This window comes from Epinephelus lanceolatus, chromosome 15 (assembly GCF_041903045.1).
Source record: "Epinephelus lanceolatus isolate andai-2023 chromosome 15, ASM4190304v1, whole genome shotgun sequence".
Classification (NCBI taxonomy): domain Eukaryota; kingdom Metazoa; phylum Chordata; class Actinopteri; order Perciformes; family Serranidae; genus Epinephelus; species Epinephelus lanceolatus.
Window position 1 is genome coordinate 38,965,430 of NC_135748.1, and position 19,709 is coordinate 38,985,138.

General features: G+C 42.4%; 2 protein-coding genes across 4 annotated transcripts; one reads left to right on the top strand and one right to left on the bottom strand.

Moving 5' to 3' along the window:
* Positions 1-3,488: 3,488 nt before the first annotated feature.
* On the bottom strand, positions 3,489-11,797 carry srp54 (signal recognition particle 54). 2 transcript variants are annotated; one of them, XM_033643481.2, is made up of 18 exons: positions 11,689-11,780; positions 10,760-10,870; positions 8,781-8,906; positions 8,423-8,520; positions 7,596-7,687; positions 7,316-7,400; positions 7,046-7,150; positions 6,839-6,905; positions 6,684-6,741; positions 6,451-6,601; positions 6,163-6,311; positions 5,972-6,072; positions 5,160-5,246; positions 4,913-4,986; positions 4,717-4,825; positions 4,440-4,610; positions 4,234-4,329; positions 3,489-4,049 (listed from the first exon to the last, which is right to left on the bottom strand). In XM_033643481.2, the coding sequence occupies exons 4-18, from the start codon at positions 8,498-8,500 to the stop codon at positions 3,958-3,960; spliced, it is 1,515 nt and encodes a 504-aa protein (XP_033499372.1). In that variant the 5' UTR covers positions 8,501-8,520; positions 8,781-8,906; positions 10,760-10,870; positions 11,689-11,780; the 3' UTR covers positions 3,489-3,957. The 2 variants fall into 2 exon arrangements, with proteins under 2 accessions (XP_033499372.1, XP_033499370.1); XM_033643479.2 differs by lacking the exon at positions 10,760-10,870 and having other exon boundaries at positions 11,689-11,797.
* An 883-nt stretch (positions 11,798-12,680) lies between these two features.
* LOC117266819 (uncharacterized) lies at positions 12,681-18,356 on the top strand. Of its 2 annotated transcripts, none has more exons than XM_033642190.2 (8): positions 12,681-12,847; positions 15,336-15,457; positions 15,540-15,678; positions 15,760-15,881; positions 15,963-16,073; positions 16,145-16,251; positions 16,523-16,613; positions 16,695-18,356. In XM_033642190.2, exons 1-8 carry the CDS (start codon positions 12,751-12,753, stop codon positions 16,809-16,811), a joined length of 906 nt encoding a protein of 301 aa, XP_033498081.1. In that variant the 5' UTR covers positions 12,681-12,750; the 3' UTR covers positions 16,812-18,356. The 2 variants fall into 2 exon arrangements, with proteins under 2 accessions (XP_033498081.1, XP_033498082.1); XM_033642191.2 differs by having other exon boundaries at positions 12,682-12,847; positions 16,698-18,356.
* The last annotated feature ends 1,353 nt before the right edge of the window (positions 18,357-19,709 follow it).

Consider the following 19,709-nt stretch of genomic DNA (forward strand, 5'->3'; position numbering starts at 1 on the left):
ACACAGATAGGAGAAACAGGAAGAGGTCTCACTCTGGGCGACATTCAGGAACCACATTCGTCAATACTAACAGAGAGGAGCCACAAGTGCTATATCGCAGACAACTGGACGTGCTTCTTAAGATCAGAAAAAACAACAACAACAAAAAAACATTTATATATATTGCTATAATAAACATATTATGATTTATATATATAATATAGGCTATATACATTTTAAATTTTCAATGTAAATTAATAGAACGAAATTCAATGCATAAAAGAAAACAGAACTCATTTAAAAGTAATAAATAATAAAGGTTAAAGGATAAAGTATCATTCATTCCTACTCTAAACACACACACACACACACACACACACACACACATATGCGCATACAAGCAGTGCCAACATATGCCATGAACACGAATAAGTTGAAATTATTTGCACACAAAATAAATAAATAAAATCATTGCACAGCAAATATTACTGGTAGTAATAATGGCTGTAAAGGTCCACAGACAGAGGGTGTCGTATGTCAAAGCCCTCTGAAGCAACAAAAAAAAAGATTGATGATTTGATTAGTGTACATAAATGATAAAATGTGCCATGTAAAAAAAAAAAAGAAAAAACCCCCACATGTATATATTTATCTTTAATAGTTTCTATTGTTATTATGTTATTTTATGTGCTTGTAATTACATATTTATATTATTTTTACCTTCCTCTGTGTACCTGTACTTTCTCTGTCTTCGTGCTGCTGAATTCCTCCAGAGATAAATAAAAGTTAATCTTATCTTCGGAAACCTTGTTGCAGCTTTAAAGGTCATAGAAAAAGTATTCACATTACAGTAGGTGTATTTTTTCACAAACGTTAAAGTATTACGACATTAAAACAAATAATATTGAGTACAACATAATTCTGAGAAGAACAATCACACAACAGATTATTTTGACATTAACACATTTGAGTCAGTCGACTGATCTCTTTAAGAATATTTTGACTCTATTTTCTTGATGTCGTTGCTCATAGAGCTGACTCCAAACCTATGTGGGCTGAGACGTCACTTGAGGTTAACCTCTGGTAAACTGTGACGGAGTCTGTACACACATTCCACGACAGAGTGATTCATCATATCAACATAGGATCTTTGGTGGAGACTCACCCACAGTGCTAACCCCAAACACCTAAACTTTTAAAGCAGTGGTGGAAATAGCATCTTTTAAATGTATGCTCAGTAGAAAAAGTGGCGATCAGGAGACAGAGTGTCTCCCTGGGACCGGGTGTGGACTCAAATCAAAATGGAAGATAAGCCTACATGACTATGTGACACTGTAGAGTGATGTATGAGGACATGTGTGTGCCATGTTTTTGTTTATTAGCTTGTCTTCTTCTCTTTCCTTCTAAACTTTAATTTTTCTTTATGTACTGGAGTCAGCCTCCATATTGGAAAAAATACATACCTTGTATTCTTGTATGCCCAGAAAGTAATATATATACAGTACAGGCCAAAAGTTTGGACACACCTTCTCATTCAATGCGTTTTCTTTATTTTCATGACTATTTACATTGTAGATTCTCACTGAAGGCATCAAAACTATGAATGAACACATGTGGAGTTATGTACTTAACAAAAAAAGGTGAAATAACTGAAAACATGTTTTATATTCTAGTTTCTTCAAAATAGCCACCCTTTGCTCTGATTACTGCTTTGCACACTCTTGGCATTCTCTCCATGAGCTTCAAGAGGTAGTCACCTGAAATGGTTTCCACTTCACAGGTGTGCCTTATCAGGGTTAATTAGTGGAATTTCTTGCTTTATCAATGGGGTTGGGACCATCAGTTGTGTTGTGCAGAAGTCAGGTTAATACACAGCCGACAGCCCTATTGGACAACTGTTAAAATTCATATTATGGCAAGAACCAATCAGCTAACTAAAGAAAAACGAGTGGCCATCATTACTTTAAGAAATGAAGGTCAGTCAGTCCGGAAAATTGCAAAAACTTTAAATGTGTCCCCAAGTGGAGTCGCAAAAACCATCAAGCGCTACAACGAAACTGGCACACATGAGGACCGACCCAGGAAAGGAAGACCAAGAGTCACTTCTGCTTCTGAGGATAAGTTCATCCGAGTCACCAGCCTCAGAAATCGCAAGTTAACAGCAGCTCAGATCAGAGACCAGATGAATGCCACACAGAGTTCTAGCAGCAGACCCATCTCTAGAACAACTGTTAAGAGGAGACTGCGCCAATCAGGCCTTCATGGTCAAATAGCTGCTAGGAAACCACTGCTAAGGAGAGGCAACAAGCAGAAGAGATTTGTTTGGGCCAAGAAACACAAGGAATGGACATTAGACCAGTGGAAATCTGTGCTTTGGTCTGATGAGTCCAAATTTGAGATCTTTGGTTCCAACCGCCGTGTCTTTGTGAGACGCAGAAAAGGTGAACGGATGGATTCCACATGCCTGGTTCCCACTGTGAAGCATGGAGGAGGAGGTGTGATGGTGTGGGGGTGTTTTGCTGGTGACACTGTTGGGGATTTATTCAAAATTGAAGGCACACTGAACGACATGCCATCCCATCCGGTTTGCGTTTAGTTGGACGATCATTTATTTTTCAACAGGACAATGACCCCAAACACACCTCCAGGCTGTGTAAGGGCTATTTGACCAAGAAGGAGAGTGATGGAGTGCTGCGGCAGATGACCTGGCCTCCACAGTCACCGGACCTGAACCCAATCCAGATGGTTTGGGGTGAGCTGGACCGCAGAGTGAAGGCAAAGGGGCCAACAAGTGCTAAACACCTCTGGGAACTCCTTCAAGACTGTTGGAAAACCATTTCAGGTGACTACCTCTTGAAGCTCATGGAGAGAATGCCAAGAGTGTGCAAAGCAGTAATCAGAGCAAAGGGTGGCTATTTTGAAGAAACTAGAATATAAAACATGTTTTCAGTTATTTCACCTTTTTTTGTTAAGTACATAACTCCACATGTGTTCATTCATAGTTTTGATGCCTTCAGTGAGAATCTACAATGTAAATAGTCATGAAAATAAAGAAAACGCATTGAATGAGAAGGTGTGTCCAAACTTTTGGCCTGTACTGTATGTCATGTACCAAGCCTTTCAAACCAATAAATACTTGAATTCTGAATAAAAAAAATTAATTAAAAAAACAACTTAAATTAAATCCGTACTCTTACGTGATGGTGATTTAAATAACGTTTTAAGTCAATATTAGATTTTTTTAGGTCAAAATTAAACATTTAATTCAATCTGTCACAGTAATTTCTGACTTAAGTCTTTTAATGTGAACTGTTTTTTTTCCGTTTCTGTTCAAAAACCTATGAAGGTAAATATCCTCAACATACCCACTCTGATCTGGTTTAAAAAGGTTGTGTGTTTGTGCATAGATATGACATACGATTAGTTATAATTATATGATTATAATTGTCGTAACTTTTTTTTAAGTCAACCCATCAAAATGAAATGAAATGAAATAAAAACACCGCAGGTTTAAAATGGTGCAATACAAATGTTTATTATATGACAAAAATACTGTCACTACCTAATGTTATCATCATCATCATCATCGTGTGGCATCTCCTCGTCCAATCAGGACGGACTCTCTGCTCTGTTTAAATCTTATACACAAACATCTTATACAGAATTAAATTAACGAGGCCCAAAAACACCCAGCTTGTCCTCCTCTCCATCATTTAAAGGAGCAGTCCCAACAAGTTTCAGTTGGAAGAAAACTGCTCCTTTAAATCATCGCTACTCTTCTTCTGGTGTTTTTCTAAAAGCAGCAGACGACAGAACGAAAATTCAAACATCCTGCTTTTATTTTGTCTCTCAATGTTTCCTGCTCTCTCTCTCTCTCTCTCTCACTCTCCGAGCCCCGCCCCTCTCCACCTGTACCTGTCAGGGGGCGGAGCTTTAAGTTGTAGTTTGTATGTTTTAAGGCAGCTTGTTGGTCGGCGGTCACATGTTGTTGAATCCCATCATGCCTTTCATGTTGCCGGCCGCTCCCTGCTGAAACTGACGCATCATTGACTGAAGGCCTGCCATACCACCTTAAAAACAAAACACACGTCATTATGTTAATTGTTATTCACCAGCCGTCTGTCAGGCTCCATTTTTTTATATTACTAAACTTTAATTGATGTGAACTTCCTGTCCGACTGAATGAAGTCGTGTCATAGTAAGATCCTGCAAGTGTGACAGACAGGTGGTCTGGACAGGTAAACCAGGACTCACCCATGTGGTGCAGGACTCGGGGGTCCATCATTTTGGCCATCTGCTGGTTCAGTTTAGCCATCTGAGACGGGTTCACGTTCTTCGACATATCTCCTCCTGGAAAACGCCAAATAAACATCAGACACAGGTTCAACCCCCAGACTGCTCAGTCCCCGACGGTCCCCCACGGCGCCCCCTCATCCTCCCCTCGGCTGCTCTGTCTCTACCTTTAAAGAGTCCCTTGATGCCGCCCATCTTCTTCACCATCTGGGCGAACTTGGTGTACTGAGTCAGCAGCTCCTGGACGTCTCTGGTGGCGACTCCAGACCCCCGAGCGACTCTCTGGATCCTGTTGGGCTGCTTACTGAACAGCTTTGCTCCATCTTTACTGTCCAGTTCTGAGGAGACACACAGAGAAAAAAAATGAACCACTAAAATTAGCGTCTTATGTAGGAATTATTTAGCTATAATTAAAAACTTAAATTCTTTGTGTGTGTGTGTTACCCTGGTCGTTCATGCTGTCCATGATCGTCATCAGTTTTTTCAGTCTGGCCATTGATTCTTGTTCATTTCCTTTACTCATGAAGTCTGTACCGAAACCAGGAATCATCCCCTGAACGCATCACAGACAGACAGACAGACAGAGTCAGTTACTGCTTAAATCCAGGTCATGTGACTCTCAGGTGTGAGCAGTGTTTACCATGATCTGTCCGAAGGGTCCCATCTTCATGATGTTCTGGAACTGCTCGTACATGTCTCTGAGGGTGAACTGACCTGGGATCAGAGGTCAAAGGTCACTCATCATACCCAAAATGAACTGCATGTTTTAAGTGTAATTTACTGAGTGTTAATCTGTTCTCTATACTCTGTGTTCTACGTGTCATCTGACTCTACAGGTGTCAGTGATGTCACAACAGTATGAAGACTGATGCCGTGTTGTTTGTTACCGTGTTTCAGTTTGTCGATCAGCTCCTCGTTGTCGTCCAGTTTCAGCTCGTTCACTCTGTCGATCAGACCCTCGATGTCTCCCATCCCTGACAGGAAGAGGAGGAGTTAGTGGAGGTTTCCATGGAAACACTCAAGACAACATGTTCATGGCAGCTCAGTGATGTTGTAGCAATGTTGTGGTTGTGTAAATAAGGCGGTGCAGTGACTTTTTTTATGTTTTGTTGAGTCGTCTGATTTCAAACTGAATCATGAAAACGTACTGGTCACTACCGACAGTCACCACAAGGTGTCAGTGCGCCTCTTAAATCATTTCATATTCTTGAAATCACATTGAATTATAATAGAGAAAATAATCTAACGTAAGAATAGTAACTGACGTAACTTTCTGTTGCTGCTTATGTTGTTGGTTACAGCTTAGAAGAAGCACTTTAGGATCATCTCCAGAGTCTGGAGTCTCCTCACGGTCAGTTCAATGTCTGCCCGGTTAGCATCAACGTTAGCTAACACAGCAGCGGCAGGTAACATCAGACACCAAGCCATCTAACAGTCCGTACAAACTCACATCAACACTTGAAATGGCTGGACTTTGTCATTTAACCCATCAATAACCATTAGGTAATGTTAGCCGTGTGATGCTAACAGTTAGCCCTGTCATGTTGACATGTGGGAGGTTGGGTGGCGATTACTCTGTATCAATTGTGACGTCCAAACGAGTACTCGAGTACTCTAGTACTCATGGCCCTTCCTAGTCAATACATCACCACGCTGTAAAAAGTGTCAGTACATGACCACACTGTAAGAAGTTCATTACCGAGCAGCTTGCTGATGAATGGCTGAGTCTTAAACGGCTCGAAGTCGTCGATGTGTTCTCCTGTTCCGATGAAGATGATGGGACTCCTGGTGGCTGCCACACTGACAGGAAACAGGAAAAGAAGAAGAACAGCGTCAGCAGGCAGAAGGTCACTGTGACATTACACAGGCTCTGACATCATGAGGTCTTACGCGCTTAGAGCTCCTCCTCCTTTGGCGTGCCCGTCCAGTTTGGTGACGATCACTGACGCCACGTCCACTTTGTCTTTGAAGGCCTTTGCTTGAGACTCGCAGGCTTGACCGATCGATGCATCCATCACGTACACAATGTTGTCTGGTTGCTATGGAAACACAGGGAGAGAGAGACACACACACTTGAGACAATGCACCACTGCAGGTACCGACCACAGAGCACTTCACAGCCCTGCAGTAAGATCAGACACCGACCACAGGCCTGCGGCGAGGCGTTCAGGGACTCACCACAGCGTTGGAGACTTGCAACATCTCCTCGAACAGCGAGTCTTCCTGTTTGTGTCGTCCGCTCGTGTCCACGATGATGATCTCAAAGTTCTCAGCTTTGAACTTCTCCACGCCCTCCGCAGCGATCACCACCGGGTCCATCTCTGTGTAACTGAACACAACACACAGGTGTGACTCACAGGTGTGCCACGCAGGGTTAACAGTCAGCAGGGGGCGACACCTGAATGACTCACCTGCCGTAGAACGGGATTCTGGCTTTGGTGGCGTTCTGTTTCAGCTGATCGAAGGCACCTGAGAGGAGAGAGGAGGAAACATTTAAAACACTGACGACTGAAACGGTTACAGTGAGTGTACGTCAGGTGGCGTCAGGTGAGTGAAGGATGCGTACCAGCTCTGAAGGTGTCGGCACAGATCAGGCAGGTCTTCCAGCCTTTCCTCTGGTAATAATAGGCCAGCTGCAGGAAACAAAGCAATCAGTGTGACTACAGACAGAAGGGGGGACCCTGAATCAAACTACAACACAACCTAGACCAGCACAGTGAGTGGGTTTTATCTACAGAGGGGGCGGGGCTATTTTTCAGGTGTGTGATATCACCTTAGAGCAGGTTGTAGTTTTGCCGCTGCCCTGCAGACCAACAAACATGATGACATTGTTCTTTCCTTTCGTTGGAGTCCAGGCCTTCACACCGGGGTCCACCAGCTGAAAATACACACAGTACACACACACAGTGGTTGATCCTCAGTAACTTCTAGTTCACAGAAATGAAAAGTTGAAAAGTGAGGCTTTATATAATATTTGACATTGTGTCAAAATATTTTCAGCTCCCTGACTCTTCCAGGACTTTTCCAGGCCTGACGGTCTGACCTTGACAAGCTCCTTGAAGACGGCGTGCTGGATCATCCTCCTCTTGTTCAGACCTGAGGCCATCTCCTCCAGATCTATGGCAGACCTGCAGGGACAAAAACAGAGATTATCAATATTCAGCATCATGATCAATCCTTCATTTATTTATTTTCATGTGTGACGTGACAAAGTGAACCAGCTTCATAGTTCTGAAAACAGAGGGTTAATCCTGAAGTCACCTCATTAACCTCAGATCCTGCTTCGTAGTCCAGGATTCTGGACTCAGGTGTTTGATACTCACTTGACGTTCTCTCTCAGCTGTTTGACCAGTTTGATGTTGACATCGGCCTCCAGCAGAGCCGCACACACCTCCTTCAACATGGCATTCAACACCTGGAACACAGACAGGTGACCGTCTACAGGCTGGTTTCTAACATTAGATCACATATGATCAGGCCCTAGGGACTCAGATCAGGTTCTCTGGACTTAGATTGAGACCTTGGGACGGAGATCAGGTCCTCAGGACTCAGCTCGGGTCCTCAGGATTTAGATCGAGCCCTAAAGACCCAGAATGGGTCCTCGGGACTCAGATCAGGTCCTTGGACTAAGATCGGATCCACGGGACGCGTATCGGGTCCACAGAACTCAAATCAGATCCTCTGGACTCAATCGATTCCTTGGGACTTAATTCGGCCCAGATTTGGCCCTCAGGGCTCAGATCAGGTCCTAAGTACTCAGATCGGATCCACGGGATGCGTATCGGGTCCACAGAACTTTGATCATATCCTCTGGACTCAATCGATTCCTTGGGACTTAATTCGGCCCAGATTTGGCCCTTGGGGCTCAGATCAGGTCCTAAGGACTCAGACTGGGTCCACGGGACTCAAAACAGGTCCTCAGGACTAAGATCGGGTCCACAAGACTTGTATTGGATCCCTGGGACTCAGATCGGGTCCTCTGGACTTAATAGGGTCCTCTAGAATCAGGTATGGTCCTCTGGACTCAGATCATGCCCATAGGACCCAGATCTCCCAGCCCTCAGGACTCAGAGTGGGTCCTCAGACTGAAATAGGACTATCGCTAGTTAGTAATCAGATGTCTTCAGGTCACATGACCTCATCACGTTACCTCTTCATTGATGATGGTGGCGTTGCTGAGTGACCTCAGCGCCGAGGTGATCTTCCTCCCCAAGTCAGCTAACACCATGGTGGCGGTCTGAACTACTCCTGAGACACACAAACAAACATGATGTCACATGATGAAAGGCTGACAGAAGACACAGCTTCGGTGATGTCATCTTGCATCCTCAGAAACCAGATTCACAGATTATTAACTGATACATAAAAACAAGTTTACTAACCATTAATAATAAATACATAAGCTAAAAGAATAAATGTGATAAAGCTCTTTACATAATCAATAACTTCATGTCCACATCATCAATAACATTTAAACATTAGTGTGAGAGACAGCTGATGGAGCTTACCGTGTGTGTGTTACAACAGAGATCTCCCTGTGTGCTTGTGGAGGGGAACCCCCCTACTGAGCGTGCTCAGTGAGTCAGCAGGTCAGCTGACAGGTGAAGGTCTCGCACGCTGCAGACACCCACTTCCTGTACAAAGGAGGGAAGAAGAGTCAACCGATCTACAAGGTCCACACTCACAGAGGTCTTTGAACACAACATGACATGTTTAGGAACAGCAGGTCTACAGGTTGACCCCTGTTCACTGTGGGTAACCATAGCAACGGGACTGATGCTTCAGGTAAAAAAAGTTAAAGTAACTCTCACTTGTGACATGTCACTGTCACAAGTAAATAAACAACAAACAAATAAACATGTCTGTTGGTGTAACTCTGCATTTCTGACAGTATGTTTCATGTATTCACGTGTCACAGAGTTTGGAAGAGTGATGAAACTGATAGATTTCAGTCGAGTGTATCCTGTGTGTGTGTGTGTGTGTGTGTGTGTGTGTGTACTACATTAATGACCGTGTTATCATCTCTGTGCTGGTGAAAAGATGGAGCTCAGTCATGTGAGCGTGGCTCAACAACAGAACACTGATGGCAGTAAATCAATAAGTGGATCAACAGAAAAATAATTATCCACTCTACTGATAATAACTTTTTTCAGGGTTTCTTCAGTTTACTGCTTCTTATTGTCACTTAGAAAGAAATTTAGGACTCGTTTTATAATAACCAAAACTGAAGGGAAAAAAACATGCACCAACATCAGTTTTGGTGGGTCAAGGACAATTTTGGCCAAATGTTTATAGCAACAAAAAACATGGCGTGTCCCGTGGCACAGACAAGGGTCCAACAGAACTGAGAAATACCTCCCATTTGTCGGCAAGCTACATGAGTGTTGTTGTTTCCACTGTCCTGATCTGTGTGACGTTTATGTGAGAGGCATTCAGTACATTAAAACGATACGTATAGAAATGTTTCCAATTATTTGGGGATTTCACAATGCAATGTCAGATATAAAATGATTTGTAAATCCAGCAAGTCTTAGCATTTTTAAGACTGTCTTATAAAACTTGGATCTGCAGGGTCCCTGATTTTTAATAATTCAAATTTTTATTTATCTATTCAGTCATATCTGAACAAACCGACAGTACTGTTATTGGAACACAACATATCCACAGGCACCTGGCAGCTACACTTTCTTTTACACATGATAGTAATTTAGCAACCACAGCAGTACAACTAAACACGTCTTTGTTACTGTTCAACAGAAATACTACAAACAACTATGTCTGCCCATGACCCCTTAAAGCTTTCAACTTTATTGTGTTCATATGACACAATTTCTCACACAGATTCCTTCCACCTTTCAAAATCTGGAGGTGATGTACTCTTCCAGAATCTGAGGATCACTCGAGTAGCTGTGACGACCCCTACATTTATCACAACAAGGTCATATGTTGGTGCATTCCGCAATTCTGTTTGATGCCCGTTAAGGGAAAGCTTTGGTGATTTAGGTACTGTCATACCCAACCACTTCCCTACATGACCCACAACTCTGTGCTGACCAGTTTACATTCCTGGATTGCATGTAGAAATATTCAGGGTCCTTGATAAGTTTGCAGCCACCAACAGAAAATAATCAGAAACTACTCAAATTGTATGTTAAGTCCATTTTTACCCTGATTCTAAATTCTGTGAGTATTTATTCTGTAAACTAAAGATCTTTGACAAATTTTCATGGACAAAACTTTTCCATGGCTTTTCAAGGCCTCTTGCTAACATTTTTTTTTCTTGCCCTACTTGTCCAGCATTTTTCAAACATATCAAATTCAACCTCTATCCAAACATGACATCAGCTAGCTGGCATACACGAGGAGAGAGACAGAACGCGGGGAGAAAATAAAAAAACATACGTGATGGTAAACAAAGCTTCACACATTGACACGTCACTTTACATCAACAGCTACAGAAAATACATTTGATGTTCTGTTACATTACCTGGAGGGTTAACAACGGTAGATTACTGTAACACACTGTACACTGTATTACACACAAATAAATTCAATGACTTTTCCAGGCCTGGAAAATAAGAATGGTTGACAGATTCATCTGAAATGAAAAGACAGATTGGTTTCAGTCACAGATTGAGTCCATAAATCTCCCTCTGGAAAAAGATCAGTGCATTAATAAAGGTAAACAGCTGATACAATCAGTGGTGAATGATGTAACAGACGTAGAGTAGTCCTCTCCTTTCAAAACTTTAATGTGCTGTTCCATGTTAACTCTGTCTTTGAGAGACATGACATTAATATAACAACATGAACCGTGAACATTATTAATTATCTTTTTGATTTAGCTGTTGCTGTTTGTTATGTTGTAAATCCCTGACACGTCAGAGACGGCCTGATTTTGCTGTTGGACAATGATCAGATTTTTCTCCTCACACTTATTGGAAAGGATTAATAAAAATACCAACGATGATAAATTCAGTGTTTCATCAAAATCAGTTCACACACTGATCGAGTTGTTGATCTTAAACACTCGACAGATGCAAAGGTTAAGTTTCAGCTTTTTAATCGATGAGACCACAATCATGTTCAAACTTAATTATCATGTCGACCCATGTCCTTTCTAATAACGCTATCATATCGATATTAACATTAATCGATCGTCTATCAGTTTATCAACAACATGTCAGCTGTTTACAGCGTCTCTCGGTGCTAACGTTAGCTTAACAGTTAGCAGTTAGCCGTTAGCAGTTACCGTCGGCAGAGTGGATGTTAGCAGTTGGCAGTGTTAGCCGTGTGTTAGCTGTATGTTAGCCGTGTGTTAGCTGCACTCAGAGTCCACACGGAGCCTGTGAGACACTTTAAAGTGTGTGAGGATCACAAACACGTTACGTTAAAGAAGATTCATAACCGACTTACCGACTGTCGGTGTGTTTAATCAAACAGCAGCTGCACAACACCGAAACTCTCCCAGCGGAACGTCATCTAATCCAAACTGACCCGGAAACAATAACGTCACTTCTTCTTCTTCTCCTTATTGAGTCAAAATGGCGGTTGGAAAACCAACCTTTAGGTGCATTACAGCCACCTACTGGACTGAAGGATAAAGGCGTAGCTTGGCAGGAAATCAACATAAAGCTGAAAAATAAGTAAATAAATAAATAAATAAATAGATAAATCCTTTCTAATCACTTAGAAGCTTACATTTTTTATTTTATTTTATTTTATTTTGTTTATTTGTTTCGATTCAGCAACAATTTCTCATTTTTCGTTTTTGGTTTTAAACAAAAAAAAAAGAGAGAGAACCTTGGTATTTTGGTGTGTTTTTGTGTTTTTTTGGTTGTTTGTTTTGTTTTTAAATTACAAATGAATTACGGATTCAAATTACACTGGACCACCAATGTTTTCCTATTTTTGCTCTTATTTTGGTAAGTGTTATGTGTAGTCAAGAGCACTCGAAGTAAAACCGTCAATGTTGTGTATCATAATTTTACTGTACATATCATCTGTTACTGTCTGTATAAATCCTACATGCTCTACATAGACACATGCACATAATCACCTGGTCCATGTAAATCCAAACACTATTTATTTCTTTGCACTATTTGCACAATTCACAATTTCCACAACAGTTTTAAATAACTTAAAATATGAACTGTGTACATGTTTAACTCAATAAAGTTTTTCAAAAAAACAAAACAAAACACAACAGCTTCCGGGGTCTGTTTATGTCTTAAGGTGGTCTGAGGAATTAACATGGAGAAAAGTGTGATCTTTAACCTAAACGTCTCCAACAGTCACACCTGTGTTGACGTCACGTTTCAAAGGTGTCGTCATCCGAACAGGTGAATCAGTTTTTCATAGATGTTGTTTAATGATGGCCAATAAGACGTGAGACACGTGAGTCTCCAGGTTCCACCTTAAAGCGCAGACACGTTGTGAGAGCTGCACACGGAGCAGGAAAACATTTCGTGTTTCAAGATGAATTTTTCTGAAGCAAAGTGTGAAGTGATGAAGCTGCTGAGCAAAGTGAAGCCGAGTGAGCTGAACACTGTGCTGAGGTGGCTCCGGACCTCAGGTAACTAACACACCTGCTGCTGCAGCCTCCCTCTGGAGACAGCTGCCCCTCACCTTCACAACTCACAGACACATTGCTTCTCTCTGGACTCATCAAACATATCCGCTTATTGTGATTTATTTATAAGTTTATTATTATGAGGTGATTCTTTAAAACAAGCTAAAACCGATTCAAGTTTCTCTAAAAAAGACTTAACGTACAGAGCAGGTAAAAGTTCTGTTACTGCAGTAAAAGTAGTCCACAAAAGTATTATCAACAAAATATACTTAGCAAAAGTAAAAGTGCTCTCTCTGGGGAATAATATAAAATATCTGACTCTACATTTACAGTAAATTACTGGCTACTGGTTGCATTATTGTCACAGTAAATTACTGTTCATTTTTACAGTAAATTGTTGTGAAATTACAGCTGCATACTGTGATCTCACAGTAGTTATGCCTGCACATTGCTGTGATTTAGCAGCATGCTCCTGTTAAGTTATTGTATTTAAAGGGCCAGTGTGTAATATTTGGCATGGTTTATTGTCAAATCTGAATCTGAATATTCTACCCATTAATATGTTTATACAAGTGTATAATCGCTATAAAATAAAATTTGTTTGGTTTTCGTAGCCTTACAATTATGCTTTTTATAAATATATATATACATATATATATATATATATATATATATATATATATATATATATATATATATATATATATATATATATATATATATATATAGAAAGGGCCTTGCTTTAGAGAGGTCGCCATCTTGCGCCGCCATGTATGTACGGCAGACCGAGCGGACAATCCAGCCAGAGAACGCGTTTCGCGTGTATAAATGAACCAACGAAGACAGCGGAAGGAAGGAAGGAAGAAGGAGGAGGAAACAGCAGAGAGTGTTGGTAGTTCGTCGATAGAGAGTAGTGAAAAGTTTTTTTTAGTTATAAAGTTTGCGAATGGACCACACTTACCACGCAACAGGAGAGAATGAACCCGAACCGTCATCTGCGAGGAAAAGAAGACGCAACTTCACTCCTTGTGATGCACTCTCTGCGGCGCTTTTCCTCCTGGTGATATATCTCCCCAACAATGGCAGCACCGAATCCCATTCTGTGCATTCAGCCTCTCTTCTCGCTCGCTCAGCATCAAACACATGGAGTTCCTCATCTGTATGGTCTGGCTCAAACAGGTATGGCTCTGGGTCTGTGTCCGCTACAAGAAACTCTTCAAAATCGTGTTCAAAGTCGTCCATTGCAGCTACTATAGTCCGGAGATATTGCTAGGCTAAATAAACAGCTGAGCTCTGTTTACAGACTAGGCTGTCAGTCAGTGTGCGGGCTGGAGATTGGTGGAGCAGAGAGGGGAGGGGGGTCCCCACTTGGTATGGTAAACGAGTGTGTGTGTAAAGTGTGTCTGTTACGCTAGAAGAGTCAGAGTTTGGGACGTTTGGGAGTCTTTTACCCCCTGGAGTGTTACCGGAGTTTCTGGAGTGCTCAAATAAACTGGCCTTTTTCCCCGAACGCTCCTCTGGTCTCCTGCTCGTGAGGGATTCATTACAATATCGTAACATGGTTTAGATTTCTAAATAAATATTCACCTCGTCGCTAGATAGACCTACTCCTGAAAAACTTGTGCGCAAGGCTTTTTGTCCCTACGAGGCCGCCGTCATTTACCCGACGGGAGGGGTGAGTGAGTGAGCCCTGCAATCTAGAATTTGACCACTGATGTCACTGTTTTCAACCCATTTTACACACTGGGCCTTTAAGTATAACCTCACAGTTAAACTCCATACAGTACTGTGATTTTGCAGTGCGCCTCTGTAAATTACTATATTAACCTGCATGAATTTCACAACCTGGACTGGGGACATTGTCGAGCAGTGTACAGGGGTACATCCGGTCCTTGTAGTGAGAGCTCAGTCAAACATGTTCTCAGTGGGTGTTTGCCTCTGCCAGGATTGTCCCTTGTCACCAATCCTGTTTGTGATTTTCATGGACAGGATCTCAAGGTGCAGTCGAGGGGAGGAAGGGGTCCAGTTTAGTGACCTTAGAATTGCATCTCTGCTCTTTGCAGATGATGTGGTTCTGTTAGCTCCATCACACTGTAACCTCCAGCATGACCTGGGACAGTTTGCAGCCGAGTGTGAGGCAGTCGGGATGAGAGTCAGCACCTCCAAGTCTGAGGTCATGGTTCTGTGCCGGATAATGGTGATTGCCCCTCTGGGTTGGGACAGAGTTACTGCCTCAAGTGAGGGAGTTCAAGTGTCTCGGGGTCTTGTTCACGAGTGAGGGCAGAATGGAGCGTGAGATGGATCTGCGGTTGGGCGCAGTGTCTGCAGTGATGCGGGCGCTTTGAGTAACAAAAACATTTGATCTATTTATTTATTTTTCAGGGATGACATCAGCATAAACATTTTCAAACAATTATTAATATAATTATTTATTACTTTAATATGAGATACTTTGGGCCTCCATACATTTGACCTGTTGTTCTTCCTGCAGACGAGTTGGATGAGTTTCTGTCCAACAACAACAAAGTGATTCTGCAGAACATCTCAGAGGAGCTGAGAGCCAGTCTGCCTCCAGACGCCATGTTCCCCTCTGAGAGCACTGCATACACCAAGGTACTGCAATACTACTGCTAACAGGATGTCGATGTTAGTGATGGTGATGATGGTGATGATGATGATGGTTACAATGTTTCAGATGCAGCAGTGTTCCCAGCCGACGGTCCACGTGGACAGTTTCCTGTATGATGAAGATCAGGTGGACTCCCTCTGCGAGGAGGGAACCATGAGTCGCTCGTACTGTCTCACCTGTGGATCCTACAGAACCGCTCCTCTGGGTCAGAACACCTTCATCAACTTCATCTTCATGATCTAACACATGACGTCCATCTGTTCTTCATCTTCTTTCTCTCTTGCAGACTTCATCTCTCATTCGTTCTCCATATCAGAGCTTCAGTTCCTGTTTGAGAACGTTCTTCCAGACCTGAGCGGTCGGGTGCTGGTGGACGTGGGCTCCAGACTGGGAGCTGTTCTCTACGGGGTCAGTAGACAACAGGAGAACATGCTACATAGATAACATGCATGTCACAATTTGTTAATATATCTGTGTGTGTGTTTTCAGGGTTACGTGTTCAGCTCAGCCTCTCATCTGATTGGTCTGGAAATCAGTGAGGAGTTTGTGAATCTGCAGAAAAACATTGTGCAGAAATACAACATGATGGACCGACTCCAGGTATACACACACACACACACACACACACACACTCAGTAGAAGCAGTTTCTGATGAGTGTGTTTTCCTGCAGGTTCTCCACACTGACGTCTGCCTGCAGAATGTTCTGCTGCAGAATGCAGATGTTCTCATCATGAACAATGTCTTTGAGTTCTTTATGGAGCCCAGCGAACAAGTCAGGTCAGGATACACTCAGTATACAGTATACGCTGTCATCTGTCATTGAGGCTTCTGCACAGCTGATTGACAGCTGTGCAGAGGACTGTGGGTCAAAATAGCCAGAAGAGCATGCTGGATTACACGCTGCAAAATATGACCGAATGTAGAAGAACATCCTGGTGCTTTTGGCACACTGCATGTGACGTGGTGTCGGGGCATACGGAATCTTTTTCTGGCATATTGAATGTGTGTGTGTGTGTGTGTGTGTGTGTGTGTGTGTGTGTGTGTTCAGAGCGTGGAGGTTCATCATAGAGAACTTTAGGAAGAAAGGATCTCTGCTGGTCACAGTCCCCAGTCTGCAGGAGAGTCTCAACACTCTGCAGGTAACACACACACACACACACACACACACACACACACACACACAGTCTCTCATTATTTCACCACTTCCTGTTTGTGTCCAGCAGGAGGCGCTGCAGCCTGGCTGGGTGGAGGAACTTCCTGTGGACTATGATGTTTACCTGGGCAGAGACACAGACCATGATGCTCTCAGACAGATCCACCTGTACAGGGTCCTCTGATCCCTGAACTGGTTCAGAACTGGTTTAAAGGACTGAACTGAACTGGACTGGTCTGAGGCTGTTTGATTCCTTCAACTGTTCTCAACCAGAGTCCTCAGGTCCTGTCGACAAACACAGATATTTTTCTAAACTCTGGATATTGAGTTTCTGTGTGGATGTAAAAAGAAGAATTTGGGAAACGATGATGTCATTTCGTTGTTGCTTTATGTCGTGAGCATGCTCGGGAAAGAACAATGGAGGACTGCTGGATTGTTTGTTTTGTTAGCACTGCTAGGTCTAATTATTGCCAGCGGCTGACCTTCTCAGTTGCCTCTTACAGCCTGTGGACTGATTTCTATGGACTCAGGATGAATTTCATGCTCATTCCCGAGTGTCTTGCCTCTCTTCAGCCCCACTACAGCGCTAACAGTGTGCAAAACTAGCTAATGTTAGCTAAGAAATGGAGTTCATCAACAAACGATCAGCAGCCTGGTGGACCTTCAGTTAGCCTCCTGTAGCAACGTCAGTTCAGCCAAAGCAAGACCGAATGCCAGGGGTTTTATCCTGACCTGCCCCAAGTCCTCACTGGATTAGCAAACTTTCTGTTGCTGCCTTTACACAGATTGGACCCCACCATGAACCCTGGGGCTGGGGTTTGCACTGGCTGAGTTTGAGTTGCTATAATGGCTAAGGTCCATCTGCTCTCTTACTGGGGAAATAACTTCTTTGAGCATCAGGGAGTGAGGGGAAAGACCATAGGGTGCGCTAACGTTAGCTTATTCTGGTCTCATTTGTTTCTAATCAAATTCAGTGCCCCATATCATAATGTCAATTCCTCCATGGTGCTCAAAGAAATCCTAACGTTACAGGAATCACCAATGTGAAATATGTTGTGATATTGTTGTTTTAGGTGACTAATGTTAGCTAATGTTAGCTTGCTTGCTAATGTGGATAAATTGCTATCCAGCTAACATGGTAAATGTACTGTTTTGAGTGGATAATGCCATCGAATTCATCCAGACTTCGGGGACTGGTTTTGAAAACCATCCATACACATGTAGATGGGGCCTTACAGAACAAGAGTTCCACATATCCCAGCTCTGGACTAGATTCTGAACTTGGTTCTGGACTGGAGTCACAGCAGCTCTTCATAACGCCCTTCCTTTCCCAGTTCTCAGTAACTAACTGGTGATTCACTAAATGAGGTTGCGCCATTAATACTTGAGAAATGTCTGAGCAAGTAAAGACTTGTTTCTGTTGCTAGGAGACATCTGAAGCACTGTCCAATCATTAACAATCAACATGTAAACAGAGTAGAAACAGACTCTGATGACTAGAGAACCTTTATTTAACTCCTGTGATGTCACCGTGTACTGTAGAACAGCTGGTGTGGTTCTCACGTCCTTTGTTTCTGAAGCTTTAAATCATGTATGATGGTCTCTGTGACGGAGACAGACAGCAAGTATATGTTATACATATACACATTTATGCTGTGTTTGTACATCTGTTAATTTCTTTGTATTATTAAACATTAACATAAAAAACTCAGAATTTTGTGTGAGTTTTTTGATGTTACACAAACCGTTATCTGTCTAATGTTGTATTATCTGACTGATGATCCCATTCACCAGCCACTTTATTAGGTACACCCTGCTAGTACCAGGTTGGACCTCCTTTTTAATTCTTGGTGTCATAGATTCAACAAGGTGCTGGAAACATTCCTCAGAGATTTTGGTCCATATTGACATGATGACATCACACAGTTGCTGCAGATTTGTCGGCTGCACATCCATGATGAGAATCTCCCGTTCCAGCACATCCCAAAGGTGCTCTATTGGACTGAGATCTGGTGACTGTGGAGGCCATTGGAGTACAGTGAACTCATTGTCATGTTTGAGATGATGTGAGCTTTGTGACATGGTGTGTTATCCTGCTGGAAGTAGCCATCAGAAGATGGGTACACTGTGGTCATAAAGGGATGGACACGCTCAGCAACAATACTCAAGTTATACAAGTGCATGTACTTGTAATATTAGTACTTTTACTTTGTAAAAATATGAGTATTTCCTTCCCCACTGTGTGTGTGTGTGTGTGTGTGTGTGTGTGTGTGTGTGTGTGTGTGACTAACTCTGCGTCATCACGTCATTCGTCACCCCTTCCTGCCGTTCACTCATCTGACGTCACCGCTCCATTTTGTCACCACGGTCCTCCAGCGGAACCGTTTCCACGGCAACTATTGGCTGACGGCGGAGGAGCGGCAGGACGTCTGACCAACCGACGCTGAGGAGGACAGCGGAGCCCCGCCCCCTTACTCACTCGGCACGGTGCGTTCAGGTGACAAACCTCAGCTCGGAAATACAACATCACACACACACACACACACACACACACACACACACACACACACACACACACACACACACACACACGAGGCAACATGTTTTTATATTCCAGAACCATCATCAGTTATTCAGACAATGAAAGTGAAACTGGTCTGTGTGATTCCCAGTATGACCATTGATGTGATTAATGTCGTCAAGAGCCTACTGAAGTGTCCAGAGGTGGGAAACTGTTTTATTCTAATGACTTAAATGGTTTTAATCTACTCTAAAATAAAAGTGAACAATTAGGAATCATTACCTTTATCATCATCATTATTATTATTATTATTGTTGTTGTTGTTATTTAATTTTTAAAGCTGTGACAAACAGTAGATTATTAAGTAGCTATTTTGATGACTGCTTCTTAGTTTAAATCTAAGATCCTTAGTTTCCTAAACATGTAAAAAAATAAAATAAAATAAAATTCAGCGTATTTGTTCTGTATTAAAGAAACCAGAATTTATTTAGGAGGTCACCTTGGACTCTATTTTATAGGACAAATAATCAATGACTTAATTAATAGAGGAAATATTGGGCT